The sequence below is a fragment of the Sylvia atricapilla genome, chromosome 15 (assembly GCF_009819655.1).
Source record: "Sylvia atricapilla isolate bSylAtr1 chromosome 15, bSylAtr1.pri, whole genome shotgun sequence".
NCBI classification, from domain to species: Eukaryota; Metazoa; Chordata; class Aves; order Passeriformes; family Sylviidae; genus Sylvia; species Sylvia atricapilla.
This window is the reverse complement of record NC_089154.1, coordinates 9219138-9237761: the sequence shown is the minus strand read 5'-3', so window position 1 is coordinate 9237761 and position 18624 is coordinate 9219138. Positions and strand designations below refer to the sequence as shown.

Below are 18624 nucleotides of genomic sequence, written 5' to 3'. Positions count from 1 at the left end.
CCTGCTGGTGTGATGATTTCATGAATGTGCTGGGCTCACGGAGATTTATTCATGCCCAGGCCCTTACTCTTTCCATTCTGTGCATGTACAATTTAATTTGTTTGAAGTGAATTGTTGCCCTAATCCTGCCTGCAGCAGAGCTGCTCTGTGCTGGTGAATGGAGCTGCTGGAGAGCTGGAGGCAGGGCAGGGGCAAGGCAGTTTGGAAAAATTAGTGTCACATTTAATGTACACTTTGGAAATGAGTTGTGACAGCACAAGCTTGGGCAGGGAAAGGGAACTCTGATTTTTATACAGTGCAATATTGCACAAAGAGGAGGAACCTGCCCCAGGAAGTGTGCAGGAGAAGGAACAGGGGTTGGAGGAATCAGGGAATTTGTCCAAAATCACCCAGGTTTGGTGTCAGTGCTGCAGCTGGACCTTCACATGGTGACTCTGCTCTGAAACTGTGTTTGCTGCCTGGTCACGTTCCAGAGACAGAACAGTGGAATTATGGTCATGGAATAAATACAGAGAATTGCTGTAATTTCTGTGATTCTCAGACCTTTGGGGCTCTCTGCCCTCTGGACTGACATCAGTGTGCTGGTGTTCAGCACTGACTTCATTCTGCCCTGGGTTCAGGCACCCAGGCTGCAGCTGAAATCTCACAGAGCTCCTCATCACAGCCTCTTGTAACACTAAAAAATAAGCCCTAAAATCAATTTTATTCCTTTGACTTTGTTCTGCTCTCCTTGAAAACACTGAATGTTCACTCAGGCAGCAAGCTGTGCATCTCAACCTTGTTTTTGAGATGGTTCACTGCACATTCTGGGTGTGTAAGTAAAATTTGTAGCATTTCCTACAGTACAGGTTGCTTTTTTCCTCAGGCTGCAGGAGAAGCTGCAGCTGCTGCTCAGCAGCACCATCAGAGTGGGCTTTGCTCCTCCTCACTCTCTTGCTGTTCCCCAGGCAATGTGGTGGCCCGGGATGCTGGGAGTGGCGTGGACACCCTGGTGGTCAGTGGGGACAGTCGCCTGCTGGCCTTCGTGGGGCCCTCCAAGTATGTCGTGACAGTGATGGAGGCCTGCTCACTGGATGAGGTACCCAGCAGAGTCCCCTCGCTCCTGGGGACAGGGGTCTCCCCTGCAAAGTCAACAGGCAGTGTCCAGGGAGGTGGGTCAGGGCGTGGGGCACCAGCTGACACTGAGTTCCCTGTTTTGCCTTATGTGAGACAGAAATAACAAATTCAAGTTTTCTTTCCCTCTGACTTCACTCCCCTCTAGAAAGATAATTCAGAGAGGTGCTGTGGAGACTGTCAGCTCTCACCTCTCTCTTGACCTGTTCTCCTGGGCATTGCCTGGACCTGCAGTCCCTCATGAAGTGGGAAGGGAAGGGTCCAGGGGGCTCCATAGCCTTGTGTTGGGAGCACGGGAACAATCCTGGGGTTCCTGCAGTGTTTGTTCAATGGCTCTTTGTTCCACAGCTGCTGAGGGTGGACATCAGCATCCTGGACTTGCACAGCACCGTCTTGGACTCTGCAGTGAATGTCTGCTTTGGTCCTGTGCCTCAGGGCGAGCTCCTGGTATCCACTTCTTCCAATAAAGTCCTTGTGCTTGATGCAAAAACCGGACGACTGGTGCGAGAGGTAGGACACTGAAATTCATCCACGAGGTCTCCTGTGGGAGCTGGGCACTTCATGTCTCTGTGAGAGGTTAAATGAGGGGAAAAACTCCTCCTGGAGCTCACAGGCTTCAAAGAAACACAAGTGGGAAGCCTGCAGCTGTCCCAGTGTGCTCGTGCTCTGGGTGAGCCTGAGCTTGTCCTTGTTTTCCACACTGTCACACTGCAGTTCTCTTGCTGAAGTGTAAACAAGGATATGAAGCAGCTCAGCTAAGGCTGCTGGTGCCATTTCTTGTCCTCAGGTGTCGCCTGTGCACAAGCTGACCTGTTCTTCCTTGGCACTGAGCAAGGATGGCCAGTACCTGCTCACTGCTGGTGACAAGGTCATCAAAGTGTGGGACTATCGGATGCGCTTCAACATCAACTTCCAGGTACTGCCCACACAGGGAGGGAAGGGGGTGGTGTTGCATTGCTGAATCCCCAGAGAAGAGAGCAGCAAATGGGCTCTGTATGACTTGGCCCAGTGTCCCCAGTCCCAGTTTGCCCAGCAGAGAAATGCAGCCCCTATCCCACACTGTAGCAATGCCTAGCAGTGGGCAGAGGCTGGGGCTGCCACAGCACACCAGTGAGACCCTCTGCAAAGGACAGAGGCAGGTGATAGTTCTGTGTTAGGGACAGGGCCACATGGAGAGGAAAATGGTTTACCCAAGGCTTCAGAGGCAGGATAAGACTTTGGACTCTTCAGCTTTTGCTTCCTTCCCTGGATGAGTGTCTTGGAGGTCAGCCCATAGGTGTGAGAACTGTAGGTGTGATAGATCCTCTTCTGGACCTTCTGCTGAGGCCTGTAGACCCTGGCTGTGCAGGACAGGGAGTGGAGTAACCCCATCCTGACAGGCCAGGTGTGATGGGGGATTCAAGGCGTGCTCTCTCCCAGGTGTTCATCGGCCACTCGGAGCCCGTGCGCCAGGTCGCCTTCACCCCAGACCAAGAGCATGTCATCAGCGTTGGGGATGCCATCTTCCTCTGGGACTTCCTAGCTCCACCTCCAGTCAGGTCATCCCCAGCCAGGTAATGGTGCTGGGCAGTGCCTTCCCTGTGTCCCCTTTCCCTGCCCCATCCCTGTGTGACTCCAGTGTCCTCACCTTCCCAGGGCTCATTCCTCTGCGTCCACTCTGCCGCTGAGGTCAGGTGAGTTTGCCTCTTCCCATGAGTTGTGCTGGCAGCTTTTCCAGAGGGTAGGGATCTGGGAGGATGGTTCCTTCCCTGAGGAAGTCATGTAGTGAGGGGCAAACCAGCTAATTAGTTTTGAAGGACAATCTCAAATTAATTGGCACCTTTCAGTCTGCCTGGGGCGGGGGGATGTTCTGAGCGGAGCCACTCTGGGCTTTCTGGTAGATTTTCAACTTTGGCACTGTCTTTCTCTGCCTTTATCTCCTGTCTTCTTTCTCCCTCATTGTCTCTTTCTCTCCGTCCCTCTCTTTCTTAAAATACAGACAAGTGGCTTCTATGGAAGCTGGAATATTGAGCTTGGAGGTGTCACCATCCAGAAGGATAAGAGAAGCATGGGGTGAAGGAAGTGACACCAAGCCTTTTCCTTTCCCAGACAGCAGCTCTGAGAAGCCCAAGGATGTCTCTGAGACTCCTCGGCAGACAGTGCCTCTTCCATTTCTGTCCTCCCCACCGTGTTTGGATATCAGCTCTGTCCACCCAGCAGGATTTCAAAGTAAGAGGATCGACTTGCAGGAAAGGGGAAAATTAACCTTGTTTTGGGAAAAACTTGCCTAGTTCAGCAGCATCCTTGGAGCCATCCCTACCTCTGATCCCTTCTTGCAAACCAGTCTGCAATTCCTTTCCCTAAGGAAAGGAAAGTCTAGAGGTGCTGGCGTTCAGCACTCCTTTATCCTCTGCTCTCCTCCACATACTGAGCTGCTGGCACAGCTTCTCTGGCTGTGCTAAACACCTTGTTGGCCTTTTCTAATAGGAATTATCTGCTTTGCCCTCCACCCTAACAGCTGGACTGTTCCACAGAGCAGGAGAGTGATACTGCCAGAAGTCAAGGGGTCAGGCACACATGAAGTGGTCCTGAAAGGACATGGATGGCTTCATCTTCCCACTGATTTTTCTCCCCAGGTATTTTCTCAGAGTCGGACAGGGAGGAGGAGGCAGATCAGCCAGACAGCAGCAGGAAGGTGACAAATGGGCACAAAGATTCCTCAGTCCTTGTGGTGGAATCAGAAGGGAATGAGGAGCCTGTTGTGAGGCCCAAAGTGAGGCAGGAGAGCCCGAGGTCTCCTGAAAAACCAGCAAACGGTAAATCGGGATATTGCCAGTTTGTACAGAGCTGCAGGCCTGCGTGGCAGTTTGGTCTATCCCCCAAAACTAAAGAAAAATCATTATTATTATTATGGGGCAGAGAGACCCAGACATGCTCTGAGCTGTGAGGTGAAAGGCTGCAATATGTTCCTTAGGAGTTTTCCCTTGGGCATGACCTTCCAAGGGAAGTCAATATTGAGGGAAGCTCACATTGATCCCTAAAACTGCTCGTTTTTCTGGCTGTTTCCCTGCTGCTGCTTCTGGGCACACCAGAAGCCTGTCTTCAGCCTGGAGCCACTATCATCTCTGAGTGGCATGTCCCATTAAATCCAGCTGCAATTAAAGCTCCCAATAGCTCTATTAATAGCTGCACAGCCTGGGAGCTGCAGCGGTGTGTGGCGACCTGCCAGGAACAAGCAGCTGCCAGCGCTCAGCCCTAGCAGGACTTGTTGGAAAGCCTCAGGATAAAATTGCCCCAATGTTCCTATTACAGTCCTGGAGCTGTGGGGCTCACAGGGATGCTCAGAGCACGAGGTGTGGGTGTCCTTAGGCTATTTGTAGTGTGGTGTGGCTGAGTGGGAAAGGAGCTGACCCAGGGAACAGCTGTAGCTGTGTCAGGGAGGGTCAGGCTGGATGTCAGGAAAAGGTTCTTCCCCCACAGGGTGCTGGGCACTGACCAGGCTGCCCAGGGAATGGGCACGGCTGCCACAGCACCAGGAAGGCTTGGACGATGCTCTGAGGCACAGGGTGGGATTGCTGGGGTCTGTGCAGGGCCAAGGGTTGGACTCATGATCATTATGGGTCCCTTCCCACTTGGGATATGCCAAACATGACACTGCAGTTTGATTTTTGCCTCATGTGTGTTCACACATGCACAGTACCTAAATATAAACAAACCACAGCCTGGGTGCTGCTCCCAAACCTTTCCCAGGAGCAGCATCCCATAAGTACCGTTTTCTCCTTTGTGTGGCAGAACACAGGAAAGGGATCAAAACTCCCAAGTCCCAATGTTCCATCCGCCCGGATTCCTACCGGCATTTCACTGCTCGCTTCAAGGCATCAGCGCTCCCCCAGGTGAGAGTTGTGCTGGTTACCAGGTGGAGAACAGGCATTTTGGGGCTGGGGTAGGTGGATTTTCCAGATTGTTTCCATTCTGTTCTCTGTTGGAAAGCAATTTGGGAAATATACCCCTGGGCTGATGTTCAGTGAGAAATCCTAGCATTAATTCCCTGTTCTCTACATGTAACTCTTCCCAGACTAGTAAAAAGTGAGTTGTGCTCAACTCTTTTTGTGTTGCCCAAATCTGCATACATTTTTATTCAAAAGGAGTGGAAATGGCATGTGCTATTGAGAGTGAAAGACGAGTGAGCAATGGAGTGATTCATTGTGCTCCCATATTTGCGAGCAGCTGCATTGGCAGAGCAGGCTGGGGAAGGCAAATCCATGGAGCGTAGTGAGGAGAGACACGGCACAGTTCCTGCTCTGTTAACAAACACAGCAGGAATAAAACAGAAACCTAACTCAGCCCTTCCCCTAAGCTCTGCTGCTAGCGCTGGGAGAACAGCTACATCCAGATTTCACTCCCAATCCTCTCCTCTGTCCATCAACTTGGCAGCAGTTTTCTCCCAGTTCTCTTCCTATGGAATTATCTACATCCCAAGTCAGCCAAACCCATGGAACTCTTTCTCAGCGGGATTAGCAGCTGCTCCTTGGCTGGGCATTTGCTGCCAGCCTGTTTTGTGTCCCATCTGAAAGCATCTGTGCCTGGCTGTGCTGGGGCAGTGTCTCTTTTGTTATGGAATATTATTTGTCTCTTCCATTATAGAATTGTGTGAATTCTGGCATAGATCTGTGTGGGATGTGTGTTTGAGGACACTTGCTTTTTCCTGTGTGGGTGTTGATGCACCTGACCAGACCATTCTTCCAGAGATTATTTTAAGCCAGTGTCTGTTTTTCTTGCAGAGTTTCCTGTCTCCTCCAGCAGGCAGTGAGGTGCTGAAGCTGAAAGCAGTGATCGGCTACAATGGGAATGGCAGAGGAAATATGGTGTGGAACCCGGATACAGGTACACTGGGAATGCTCTGGAGTGGTGGGATGTGTCGCCAGAGAAGCACTGGCTACTCCTGGATCCCTGGAAGTGTCCAAGGCCAGGCTGGATAGGACTTGGAGCAGCCTGGGATAGTGGAAAGTGTCCCTGCCCATGGCAGGGGATGGAACGAGATGAGCTTTAAGATCCTTTCCAACCAACCCATGTGTGATTCTATTTTGTGGTCCTAGAGGTGTGTACTGAGTGAAGTTATGGTTTTTTGACTGTTGGATTGGGATCTTTGCTTGAACACAGGGGTTCTTGTGTTGGTAAAATCCAGTAGCTCTTTGTTGTTGGCAAGCTTTAGTTGGTGGGGCAGACTCAGGCTCCAGTTGTTGAGTGGACAGAGCAGGAGGGAAGCTCACGAAGCCCATCCTGCCTCCTTTCTCCAGCTGGAATGATGCCCAGCAGCTCTGCTTTACTCAGGTTAGGGAAAGTGAGATTTCACCCCGCTCCCAACCTGCTGATGCTGAGCTGCATCAAAGAGTCAGCTTTTACGTATTAATGAATCATAGAATTTTCCACGTGGGTTGTGGTGGGGGCTGTATGTGCAGCCTTTCCATGAAAACATCCCCTCTCCTCCTCCTCCTCTGCCAGGCTTCTTCGCCTACTCCTGTGGCTGTGTCATCGTGGTTGAAGATCTGCACTCGGGGTCCCAGAATCACCGGCTGGGCCACGCTGAGGAGATCTCCACACTGGCCCTCAGCCACGATGCCCAGGTGGGAGAAGCTGCTGCTGCCCCAGACCAGGGCTTGTCCCTGTCACTTTGCTGTCTCACAGCCTCAAATCTCATTTCTCTGTTCCTCCTTCTGCCTGGAGGCTATGGAAATTAGTTTGGAGTCAACTATTGTGCTGGTTCAGTGTGGGTTGGAGAATGTCCAGAGAAGGGAACAGAGCTGGGGAAGGGGCTGGAGCACAAGTCTGATGAGGAGCAGCTGGAAATGGCTCAGCCTGGAGAAAAGGAGGCTCAGGGGGGACCTTGTGGCTCTGCACAACTCCCTGACAGGAGGGGACAGCCGGGGGTGAGTCAGGCTCTGCTCCCAGGGAACAGGGACAGGACAAGGGGAAATGGCCTCAAGTTGTGCCTGGGGAGGTTCAGGTTGAAGATCAGAAAGAATTTCTCCATGGAAAGAGTGGCGAGGCATTGGAAGAGGCTGCCCAGGAGTGAAGTCCCCATCCTTGGAGGTGTCCAAGGAGGAGCTGGATGGGGTACTCGGTGCTCTGGCCCTGGTGACAAGGTGGGAATCAGTCACAGGTTGGACTCGATGATCTTGAAGATCTTTCCCAACCCCAGTGATTCTGTAAAGGCTGTTCTCTTCCTCTGGGAGATGCTGCCTTTCCCTCCTGCCATCAGCTGAATGGTTGTTTCTCACTGAATTCTCAATTTGCCAACCACATCCCTTTAATGTGGAACTGAAAAAACTGTTAAGGCTAATAAGCATTCTTTAATTACTTACACATTGCTCTGTTAGGTTCTTGCATCTGCCTCAGGGAAGAAGGATGGAGACTCCCACTGTCAGATCTGCATCTGGAGCACCCAGGATGGGGCCTGCACAGCAGAGCTGTTCCACCATCAGACACAAGTGCAAGCCATGGCATTCTCCTGGGATGACAAATTCCTTGTCACCATAGGTGAGCACTCCTGTAATAGCAGCTGTGAATGTAGGGGTGCACCCCAGAGCAGACAGCTCATGGCAGGAGGATGCTGTGAGCACCAAATACCTGCCAGATGTGCAGCAGACTTGTGGGTAGGAAGCTGTTCCTTGGGACAGCAGGGAATGCAGCAGTTACAGCTTCCTTCTCCTGACTCACCACTGCTTCTTAAACCCCCTGTAAATAGTTTCTAGCTACTATTTATAGTGTGCAAAGGGAAAAGCCTTCTTCTGGACTCGTTATTGCTACCGAGATGGACTTGGACAGAAGTAGCCAGGCTCCCAACTGTGAGCCTCCTGCCAGGCAGCCATGCCAGCACAGGATGGATGCTCAAGCTGTCTATTTTGTTCAGGCAGGGGACATTTAAAGGACAACAAGCAATTAGAAAGCTCTTGTTTTGCATGAGAGGGGACCCGTGGAGCAGGCAGTAAGCTTACTCTGGGCTGGTGAGGCTGCCTTTGGAAAGAAAAACAGGCTTTGCTGGAGAGAAAGAGAGCTTCGTGCTCTTCAGGGAGCAGTGTGGGAGAGGAGTGTCCTCCTCCAGCTCTGGTCTGGTCTGCAGGGGAGGGAAAAGCTGAAAGTCTCCACAGAGCTTGTGGAGCCTGGGAAAGGCAGCACTGTCCTCCTGAGCTTTCTGGAAAATTGGGAATTTTGCCATCACTGAGGACAATGCCTTCTGCTCCCACCCAGCTGCAGTGACTTCCATGGAGGTCAGCTCCCCCCTCAGCTGGGACCTTGGCAAAGGTGACATCCCGTTCTTTGTCAAGACAGGGTTTAGCCCTGAGTGCCCAGTGTCACTGGAGTTTGTGTGGGACATTCCTCAAGGTGTGCAGCGATTCCTAAGGATGGAAAAATAGCAGGAAAACTGCTCTGCCTGCTGCAGTCCCTGCCCTGGCTGCTCCAAATGACTCCACTGCCAGGACAGGTTTGCTACAAACTCCAGTAGAAGTGCTGGGCCAGTTCTGTCTGTCCTTAACTTGGGCAAGCATCTGTCATGTTGTGCAGTTTGTGCTGAGCACAGAAGGAGTTGTGTCCATGCCTGGAATGGTGTTTGGGACACTTCTGTCCCAACAGCTGGATGAGGGAGTGATGCAGTTGATGTGTGTGTGCTGTGGGGATGCCTGTGAGCATCCTGAGGCAGCAGAATTCTTCCTCCTGTCTTTCCCATCCACCTCAGGGGACTACAGTGACCAGACCATGGCTCTGTGGAGCACCCACACCTATGAGCTCCTGCTGTCCACTCGTATCTTGGAGCCTCTCCATGATGTGGCTTTTAGCCCTGGCTCTCACCAAGACCTGGCCTGTGTGGGGAGGGGAGCTGTGATGTTCTGGCTGTTGGAGCAGCAGGGAGCTGCTTTCAAACTCAAGGTAAACCTTCCTTTTACCTTTTAAGATTTATTTTCAGCATCTGTGACTTATTTTCCAAGCCTCTGGTGAGGGCTGTGTGAGAGCTGATGATTTCTCTTAGTGAGGTGGTATTGACTGTGCACAAGCAGCTTTTGGTTGTATTTGAGGCATTAAGTGCAGGAATTGAGGGGAGGAGGATTTTTTTTTTGTTCTCCTGATGCATCTAAGAATGTTCATTCCGTTTGACATTCCTGGGTTTTGTGCTCTGGCAGGTTCATCGAGCCCCTGCGCCGGATGTGCTGGGGCTGGTGGAGCTGACATCTCTCTGTTATGGTGCTGACACTCTTCTTTACACTGGGACCAACTCAGGCCAGATCTGTGTGTGGGACACAGAGACCAAATCCTGCTTCATGACGTGGGAGGCTGATGAGGGCGAGATCGGTGGGTGCAGTGTCAGGGCTGTAATGGAAAATGTGTTGGGAAAGAAGCCATGAGCTTGCAGACTTCCCAATTCAGCTGTGTTTGGAAAACCAGTTTGCTGTGTTGGCTGCAAGATGTGTGGGGTGGCAATGGCTCTGTGACCTGGGTTTCCTCAGGGTCCTGGGTTTCCTGGGGGCTTCATAGAATCATTAAGGTTGGAAGAGGTCTCTAAGATCATCATGTCCAACCACTAAGCCAGCACTGCCAGGCCCAGCATTAAACCATGTCCCTGAGCACCACATTGACGAGCTGTTTGAATCTTTCAGGGATGGTGACTCCACCACTGCTCTGGGCAGCCTGTGCCAAAGCAGCTACAGTATAACAATACTGGGCTGTAGAGCCCTCCCACTTTCCTGCCCAAGTGGCTGTCAGGAGCCCTCTTGGAATGGTGACGGGAGCAGTGGACACTGACAGGTGCCCTTCCTCCTCCCCAGGTGTGCTGGTGTGTCGGCACAGTCGGCTGCTGAGCGGCAGCAACACGAAGCGCATCCGCCTGTGGTCCGTGGCCGCCGTGCAGGAGCTGAGGCTGAAGGGGCCCGAGGCCAGGTAGGAGCTTGTGACCCCTCACCTGGCAGCCCCCAGGACCTGGAGGTGGCTTTTCACAGACAGACACCACATGCAACCACGCTGCTCCTGCTGCTCTTCATCCTTAGCTTTTTCTCTCCATCCCGTGACTGCTGATCCTTTCTGTCTGGATCTTTTGACTGAATTTTTGCCACAGGTAGCTGAACCTTCTTAATAGTGGAAGTGGGTGTTTATTGTGCCTGAAGTTTGTGTCAGTGGTTTGTAGGAATTCCTTTAGGAGACTTAGGGAAAATGCATTGCCTTTATTTCTTCTCTCATGCTATTGCATGCCTTATTTTTTTTTTCTTTCCTGTAAAAAGATGGTTGAAGTGCAAATCACAGAATCATGGAATGGTTTGGGTGGGAAGGAACCTTCAAGACTCTCCCATTCCAACCCTCTCTGCCATGGGCAAGGACAGTTTTCACTACCTCAGGTTGCTCCAAGCCCTCTCCATACTAGCCTTGGACACCTCCAGGGATCCAGGGGCAGCCACAGCTTCTCTGGGCACTCTGTGCCAGGGCCTGCCCATCTTCACGGGAAGAATTCCTTCTCCATGTCCCATCCAACCTTGCCCTCTGGCAGTGGGAAGCCACTCTCCCTTGTCCTGTCACTTCAGGCTCTTGTCTGAAGTCCTTCCAGCTCTCCTGAAGCCCCTTTAGGCCCTGGAAAGGGCTCTGAGGTCTCCCAGGATGAACAACCCCTACTCTACCAGTTCCATGGACAGGAGCTCGTCATTGAGATGGTTCATTAGAAAGTTGGATTTAAAGCAGGCAGAGTGACTGTTCCAACATCTGAGCCAGTCCTTCTCCCATCCTGCCTTCCTCCAGGTCTGGCTCAGTCCTGCTGGAACACGAGATCACCCTGGATGGGACAGTTGTGAGCGCAGCCTTTGACGACTCCCTGGAGATGGGAATTGTGGGCACCACGGCAGGGACCCTGTGGTACATCAACTGGGTGGAGAGCACCAGCATCCGACTCATCAGCGGCCACAAGAACAAGGTCAGAGGGGCTGGGCCTACTTTGAGTTTTGCTGTTGCTTCAGGTCATCTTTCTGTTACAGAAAAAAAGGTTCAAATGGTAGGAGAAAAGGTATGTTATGACAACTTGCAGTGCACCTTCCCTGGTACTATCCTTGGGGGCAGGATTACTCTTTCCCATAATTGATAACTTTGGAAAATATCTTTAAGATCATCAAGTCCAAGCACCACCCCACCACCATGACATTCACCCTTCAACCATGTTCCCAAGTGCCACATCCATAGATTTTTTGAACACTCTTGGGTATGATGACTCCACCATTGCCCTGGGCAGCCTGTGCCAGTGCTTTACAACCCTCCCTGTGAAGAAATTCTTCCTAATATTCAATCTAAATCTTCCCTGGTGCAAGTTGAGGACATTTCCTCTTGTCCTGTTAGCCCAAAAGCCAAGCTCTACACCTTCCTTCATGTTCCTTCTCATCTGGTGTCTCCTGTGAGGAGAATCCTGGGGGATGAAGAGGCAGGGCAGCTGATGTGCTGTGGGCTGTGGCACCCCTAGAGCCCTGCTCTCTGCCTGTTCCCTGGAGCAGGTGACCGAGGTGTGCTTTAGTCCTGACGAGAGTCACTGTGCCACGTGCGGGGAGGACGGCAGCGTGCGGGTCTGGGCTCTGGGCAGCACGGAGCTGGTGGTGCAGTTCCAGGTGCTCAACCAGGTAAGGCTTCATGGCACATCAGTCCCTTCCTCCTGGCACAGGGAAGTGTCCCCTGTGTCACCGGGTCTCTGCCCATTTCCTTGCAGAGCTGCCAGTGCCTGGCCTGGAAGCCTGGTCCCGTTGGGGTGTGGCCATGTCCCAGTGAGAGCCAGCACGTGGTGGCAGGGTACAGTGATGGCACTGTCCGTGTGTTCAGTGTTTCCAGGACAGAGATGGAGCTGAAAATGCACCCCCACGCTGCTGCACTGACAGCAATCACCTACTCCACTGATGGTGAGGCTGCCTGAGGTGACACTGGGGACATGTGACCTCAGGGAACGTGGCTTGGTGCTGCCTTGGTTTGTCCTGACCTCCAGTTGCTGTGTCCTGGTCACCTGCCCAAAACCCTAGGGCCAGGGAGAGCCACAGAACTTGTCTCAGTGAGCTCTGGGATAGCCAGGGGGTTTGGGTACAACAAACACCTTTGTTTGATGATCTACTGTGGCTCTTCTTCAGTGTAGAGGTTTAATGGGTGTCTCTGAGACATCTCATCATAGCTAGCCCTTGACTGGGATGTTCCTAGCCTTTCCCTGTTTCGGGACACTGGTATCCCATAATCTTGGACCTTTCTCCTCTGACCATTTTCTCCTCCAAGAAGTGTCCCATTCATTCCTCTGCCAACAGGGGAAATGATCTTGTCGGGGGGCAAGGATGGGACAGTGGCTATCAGCAGCCCTCGCACTGGAATGACCATCCATGTCCTGGCTGACCACAAAGGCTCCCCCATCACTGTACTCCAGTGCACCAGGAAGCAGGTGAGACCTCAGGAGCAAGTCCAGTCCCCACATGTCACTGCACAGCTCTGGGAAGCAGCATGGTCAAGTTTGCTTCAGTGTCCCTTGCTTTCTGTCTTTGGAAGTCTTCCTCCATCCCCTCCAGCAACTTCTGTTCAGTTTTTCCAGGGGTATATTCAGTGGAATAAAGCTCCATGTGTTGCAGCTCGAGCGGGGCTGTGCCTGCAGGGGGACCTTGGGTGGCAGTTGTTGACACCCTGCACGCAGGCATGACATGAACCTGTGCCACAGGCTCCTGGAGAGCAGCACCCCTCAGGAGCAGCCCAGGCTGTGAGCTCACAGCCCCTGTGCCCTCCAGAAAGGCTCTTTGGCAGCCTGTGCCATTGCTCTGTGGAGCTGGAAAGACTTGGCTGTGCAAGCAGTGGGATGGTTTGAGTACCTCCTTTGTCCTTCTCTTCATGGAGAGTTTTTTTATTTTTCCTTTGCACAGCAGAAATGGGAATAGTTTTCCCTAAGCTCTCAGGCTTTAAGATCATCCACACTGCAAGGCTGTGTTTCCTGGTAATCTGAGAAAATCCTCCTTGATTTGAGGTGAAGGACGTAGTTAGGGGACACACAGTATTGGAAATAACTCCCTTAGGAGATATGCAGATCCAGAGGGTGTCTTAGGGGAGAGAACTGTGTTATTCAGACCAGAATTTGGGTGGGAAAGGACCTTAAAATGTAATCATCCATTTCCAGCCCCTGCCATGAGCAGAGGCCCCTCTCACTATCCCAGGTTGCTCCAAGCCCCATCCAGCCTGCCTTTGGACACTTCCAGGGATCCAGGGGCAGCCACAAACAAAGGTTAATCCTGGCTTTGAGCCCCTAAACACAAGCCCCATGTTCCCATGAGTTCCTTTCCCACTCTTTATTGCCCCTTTCCTTCAAGGCCTCTGTTCCTGCAGAATGACAAGGTTGTTTCTGCCCCACAGTACCACGACTTTGGGGTGGAAGGAGGGGAGCTCTGGCTGGCCACCAGCTCCGACCGCCGGGTCAGCGTCTGGGCCTCCGACTGGCTCCAGGACAAGTGTGAGCTCCTCGACTGGCTCAGCTTCCCAGCTCCTGCTGGCCCCGAGGTGAGCATGGCACCTGCCAGGCCCTGCCTGCTCCTGGTAGGAGGCTGGAAACCAGCAGAGATGCAGGAGGGAGGCACAGGGCTCTGAGAGAGTGTGTACTTCGGAAAGGCATGTCTCTTAGTCCAGTTGATAGAGTATCTTGTCAATGCACCTTCTTGGGTGTGGTAGAAAGTGTAACGGTGCCAGACTGCCCTGGAGCACTGACTTTTTAAGCATGAGGAGCCCTAAACTGCACCTGCAAAGAGCTGCCAGCTCTGTGCCAGCAAAGCAGAGCCTGGGCAGCAGTGAGCACGGTGTGCAGGAGGGAGAGCTAATTATGAGCGTACTGCTAATTCTGACACTCCCGAGGAGTGTGAAGATTCTGAGCCAGGAGCTCAGTGGTGACGGCTTCCCAGAGCCAAGTACTCAGTCCTTTGTGTCCCTGCTGCTTGGCAGAAGCCTCTGGCTCCAGCCCAAGGGGTAGGGTTTGGGCAGCAGGACACCTGCTAGAAAAGCAGGAGGATCTGTGTTGGAGAGGATGGAGATGGTCCCTGGTCCAGGTGACTTTAGCAGACAGAAGGGAGTTGGGTGGTTTTGGGGGGCAAGAGGCAGTGCCTCAGCCTGGGTCCATACAGCAGCTGGGTTCTGTCAGTAATTCTGGTTATTTCCAAAAAGATGGATTTCCTCTGGAAAGGAGCTCACTACAGCTCTCCCTACAGTGTGAAGGTTTGATCTTGGATCCACTGCTCAAGATCTGCCTCGTGGGCCCTGTTTTCTTGTGTTAAATTGATCCATTACCAAATCCCCGCTTCAAGCCCACACAGCAATAATACCTTGGCAGGAATTCAACCTGTTGGACCCCCATGGGACCTGCTCCTGCAACACTTAACTATTTGCTTCAGGTTTCCATGACAGGGTGTGGTTGTTCCTTGCTTTCCCTGAGCCTGAGATGGGAAAGAAGGAGGAAGCAGTCTCCACCATACTCATGTCCCACTGCTCAAACACTCACAGCCCTGGTCTCCTTCTGTGCTTTCTTATCTCTCATTGATGGAAATAAGATAATCCAACCTCAGTTTTGTTGCCTTTGGTTTCCCTCACTAGGGTCTCGACAGCCTCCCGCCCAGCCTGGCTGCGTTCTGCCCTTGGGAACATGGTGTCTTGGTCTACGTGGGCTTTGGGCTGCAGAAGGAAGCTTTGTTCTACAGCCTGAGGAAGAAACAGGTACCTGTGCCCTGCTACGGGGCCTGGGGACAGTGAGGGCTGGCAGAGCTGTTCTGTGTGTTACCCTCAGTCACAGGGGTGGGGTGGGCTCAGGTAGCTGCTCAGGGAACAGATTTTCATCTTGGAAACTGCTGAGTGTTGCCCAGGTGAGCAGCAGAGCCCTGCCCCTGCCTCAGGCTTCATCCAGGCAGGCAGCCAGTCCCTGATCCCACGGGAGGGGAAGGCGGCTGCTTCCAGACCATTAACACTGTCCTGATTGTCTCCTGGATGCCTGGGGTGGCTTTCAGAGCTGTGCACCCTCAGCCTCCCCCTTCCCCTCCTTCAGGGCTGTGGCTGCACAACTCTAGGTGTTGCCTTTCCCCCTCTGAGCTGCTGCTGTTTCTCTTGCTGGGCTGCAGGTGCTCAGGAAGATCTCCCTGCCAGCCTTTGCCACGTCCCTCAGCCTGTCCCCAGCAGCCCCTTTCATGGCCATTGGCTTCGGTGGTGAGTGCTGGGGGTGCTTGGGCCCCTCCTCCTTCTCACAGAGGGGAAACAAGTGTCCTTATTCCTCGAAACAAGAGGCATGTCCTCAAACCTGGGAGTTACGGTCCAGCGCCAGGAGAAACCTCCAGGAGACTCCTGGGTCAGAAATGAGGTGCATGAGGTCAATCCCACTTGTCCACAAGGCAGGATTTGTCACTGGGATGACTTCCCGGGGTGCTGGGCTGTCTCTGTGGCTGTTGTGAGCTGCAGCCCCTGAGGCAGCAGGGACCTTCCCACAGCATGGGGACAGGCACGACCTTGCTCCTGGCAAGGGCACCTCACTTCTGGAGCATTTTGGATCTGCTGGTCCTATGTCCCTCAGCTCAGTGACTCAACTTCCACCTCAGAAGCGGGGAGAGAGCCTGGGGAGTGACTGGGAACAGTGCTTCTGGCGGGGAAAAGACAGGGAGAGGGTCTGGGGGTGATGGGGAATGGTGCTTCTGGCTAGAACAAGTCATGGAAAAGGGGGTGGGAGGTGACCACAAACGGTGGTTCTGGCAGGGACTAGAAATGAAGAAAGTCTGTGAGTGATCGGGAAGGGCGGTTATGGCACGGGCAGGCCCCAGGGACCGGGTCTGGAGGGTGATCGAACAGTCAGAGCCTCCTGGCCCAGCCCTGAGCCGCTCCTCTCCCCAGACCGGCTGCTGCGGCTGCAGCCCTGCCCCGCCGGGGCCCCGCAGGACTACGCCGGCCATGACGACACCGTGCACTTCTGCAGCTTCGCGCCCTCCGGCCGCCGCCTCCTCTCGGCCTCGCACAGCGCCGTCCTGGTGTGGGAGCTCACGGGCGCCTGAGCCGGGCTGGCCCCGGCCCAGCGACGCTTCTCCAGCGGGGCCCGCCCCGGGACAGGCCCCGGCTCCGGCCGCCACCAGGCCCAAACCACCGCCCCCACGGCTGCAGGGGCCGGCGGCGGTTGGCTCGCGTGCAGCCCCGCCCGGCCCTGGAACGTGTTTCACGGCCCCGTTCGCCGTTTGTTGCCGTTAAATGGTTTGGGGGTTGTTTTTTCGTTAATAAACGATCGAAAGACCAACGCTGGAGGTCTCGGTGTGCTGGGCTCGCTAGGGGGCGCTGCGCTGCCCCGCGCCGCTCTGCGCCGCCTCTCTGTGGTGCGGCCGGAAGTGGGGCCGGGGAGGCGGCGGCGCCGCCATGAAGCGGGACGTGCGGATCCTCCTGCTCGGGGAGGGTGAGGGGCACGGCGGCGGGAGAGGCTCCTCCAGCCCGGGAATGGGGAGGGGGGCACGGGGAGCTCCGGGGAAAGGGTTCTTCTGCCGGAGAGGGGCGAGAGTGGGCGGGGTCCAGGTGGGCCCCCCATCACTGGTAGGACCAGGGGAGAGACCGGGCCCGCCAGTAGCCCCGGGCTCCGTGGGTGTCATTGTCACCAGCCGATCCGTGGTGTCACGGCTCCGATCGTGGCTCCCACCTGCCGTTGTCCCCTTCAAGCTCTGCTGTACCGGTGCCAATGTCAACGTCCTCCCTTCATTTCCTAGCCCAGGTGGGGAAGACGTCCCTGATCATGGCTCTGGTGGGAGAGGAGTTTCCTGAAGAGGTGAGTGGGGAGGGGACGCGCACAACCCCACCCCGGGGCCCCTCGCTAGGTGGGACAGCTCTGTCCCCAGTGTCCCCCACTGGAGATGGGGGTGTCTGGGGGGTGCTCACAGCTCCTGGGACTGGGATAGCCATGGGGCTGGTTCAGATGAGGTCAGTGAGGACCACACGGGGCTCCAGGTGGTGTTTTCCTCAGTTTGTGCTCTGATTCCGACGTGGGAGCTGATCCTGACTTGCAGCTCCCTCTGCCCTGAGAAGGGTGTTGGTACCTCCCAGGGCCCCAGTTGCTGCTGCTGGGGGCCTCAACACAGCAGGGCTGGCACCATCACAGAGCCCTTGGAAGAGGCAGTGCCCCATTCCCTGCCTGCTGTACCCTCTGGAGATGGGTTTGGTGCTCTGAGCAGCAGCATCCAGCCAGTCTGTGCCCCTTGGCAGCTTGCTGTCCCAGCACAGTTTGGATAGGGAAATGGGATCAGTCTGTCCAGGCACATTTTCCCTGTGCCTCAGATGGTTTCTCCTGCTGCCCACAAGCAGCTGGTGCCCTCCGTGGGGCTGTGCTGGGCAGCATCAGCTCAGGGGCTCAGGGAGACCAGCCCTGCATCCCTTCCCTGCTCCCAGCCCAGACAGTCAGCTCGGCATGGGCCCAGGGAGTGCCCAGGCCTTATCTCCATTATGATCAGGGGTTTCAAGTGAGGGAGGCAGGTGGAAGTTCCACCTCGAGGACACTGCCTGTGTGAGGGCTGGAGTGCAGGGGGCTGCTGCAGCCTGGTGGGCCAAGAATGAGCTGTGATCCACTGCTCATCCTGTCCTGGCAGTGGCCTCGTTGAGGTCTGAAGTCCCTTGTCACCTGTCCCGCTGGCTGCCTGTGGCTGGACGGGGTGTGCTGGCTTTGCAGGTGCCCCCCAGGGCAGAGGAGATCACGATCCCAGCTGATGTCACCCCTGAGAAGGTCCCCACGCACATAGTGGATTACTCAGGTAGGGCCCTGTCCTGCCTGGCTTCTTCTTGTCCCTGCCTGGCTGAGGGGAAGGGATGCCCCTGCCTGGGCAGGTGATGATGGCTTCATTCCCCTTCCAGAGTCAGAGCAGACGGAGGAGGAGCTGCAGGAGGAGATCGCCAAGGTGAGCAGGACTGGCTGGGATGGGGACAGGAGGCTGCTGTCCCCAAGGGACATATGGCTGCTCCCCTCCCCGTTAGCCACCCAGAGAGGCACAGGCAGTTGGTTATCCACGGATTAATGCTCCTGGTTTGTTTAGAGGCTTGTTTAATCCTGCTCTGTCTTGTAAGCTGTTGTGTGTGGCTTGTCCAAGCCCTCCAGGGAGCCTCCAGAAGGCGAGCGGTGGGGGGTGGCTCACTGCCCACGGGAGGCAGAGGAGGCTGCAGAGCAGATGTTGTGCTCTCAGCCTCAGGATGTTCCCCACAGGCTCAGAAGAGGGAGAAGCAGTTGCTGGGTTTGGGCAAAACCCCTGTTCCCTGCATCAGATCCCTGTGGCTGCCTGATGAAGCGGTGGCACAGAAGAGTTAATTTGGGAGCTGGAGCCCCTGGTGAGGACTGGGCAGGGAGGAATGAGGGAGCCCTCAGAGCAGCCATGGAGGAATAATTAAGTTGTCTGCCTGGGGTGGACCCAGCTGCTCTTTGCCCTGGGATTAACCTTGACTCTACAGACATGAGGACCTTTTAATTGTGGATAACGAAACCGCCTGTCACGTGAGCAAAGCTATTTAATCTCCCAA

General features: G+C 54.4%; 1 protein-coding gene across 8 annotated transcripts in view; it reads left to right on the top strand.

Annotated features, from left to right (window-relative positions):
* LOC136368076 (mitochondrial Rho GTPase 2) overlaps nucleotides 1-18624 on the top strand; it is a 44040-nt gene that overhangs the window by 14430 nt on the left and 10986 nt on the right. The window contains exons 20-43 of one of the 8 annotated variants that reach the window (XM_066330051.1): nucleotides 948-1078; nucleotides 1462-1623; nucleotides 1901-2029; nucleotides 2533-2666; nucleotides 2749-2786; nucleotides 3202-3321; nucleotides 3729-3908; nucleotides 4885-4985; nucleotides 5874-5976; nucleotides 6595-6716; nucleotides 7470-7629; nucleotides 8828-9018; nucleotides 9270-9438; nucleotides 9912-10023; nucleotides 10870-11041; nucleotides 11610-11732; nucleotides 11819-12005; nucleotides 12396-12526; nucleotides 13480-13623; nucleotides 14704-14823; nucleotides 15222-15306; nucleotides 16833-16891; nucleotides 17786-17867; nucleotides 17968-18011. In XM_066330051.1, coding sequence (XP_066186148.1) covers nucleotides 948-1078; nucleotides 1462-1623; nucleotides 1901-2029; nucleotides 2533-2666; nucleotides 2749-2786; nucleotides 3202-3321; nucleotides 3729-3908; nucleotides 4885-4985; nucleotides 5874-5976; nucleotides 6595-6716; nucleotides 7470-7629; nucleotides 8828-9018; nucleotides 9270-9438; nucleotides 9912-10023; nucleotides 10870-11041; nucleotides 11610-11732; nucleotides 11819-12005; nucleotides 12396-12526; nucleotides 13480-13623; nucleotides 14704-14823; nucleotides 15222-15306; nucleotides 16833-16891; nucleotides 17786-17867; nucleotides 17968-18011 — 2999 coding nt within the window. Of the gene's footprint in view, nucleotides 1-947; nucleotides 1079-1461; nucleotides 1624-1900; nucleotides 2030-2532; nucleotides 2667-2748; nucleotides 2787-3201; nucleotides 3322-3728; nucleotides 3909-4884; nucleotides 4986-5873; nucleotides 5977-6594; nucleotides 6717-7469; nucleotides 7630-8827; nucleotides 9019-9269; nucleotides 9439-9911; nucleotides 10024-10869; nucleotides 11042-11609; nucleotides 11733-11818; nucleotides 12006-12395; nucleotides 12527-13479; nucleotides 13624-14703; nucleotides 14824-15221; nucleotides 15307-15981; nucleotides 16376-16458; nucleotides 16529-16832; nucleotides 16892-17785; nucleotides 17868-17967; nucleotides 18012-18624 lie in introns of those variants that run through there. The other 7 variants (XM_066330042.1, XM_066330043.1, XM_066330044.1 and 4 more) reach the window with 7 other exon arrangements.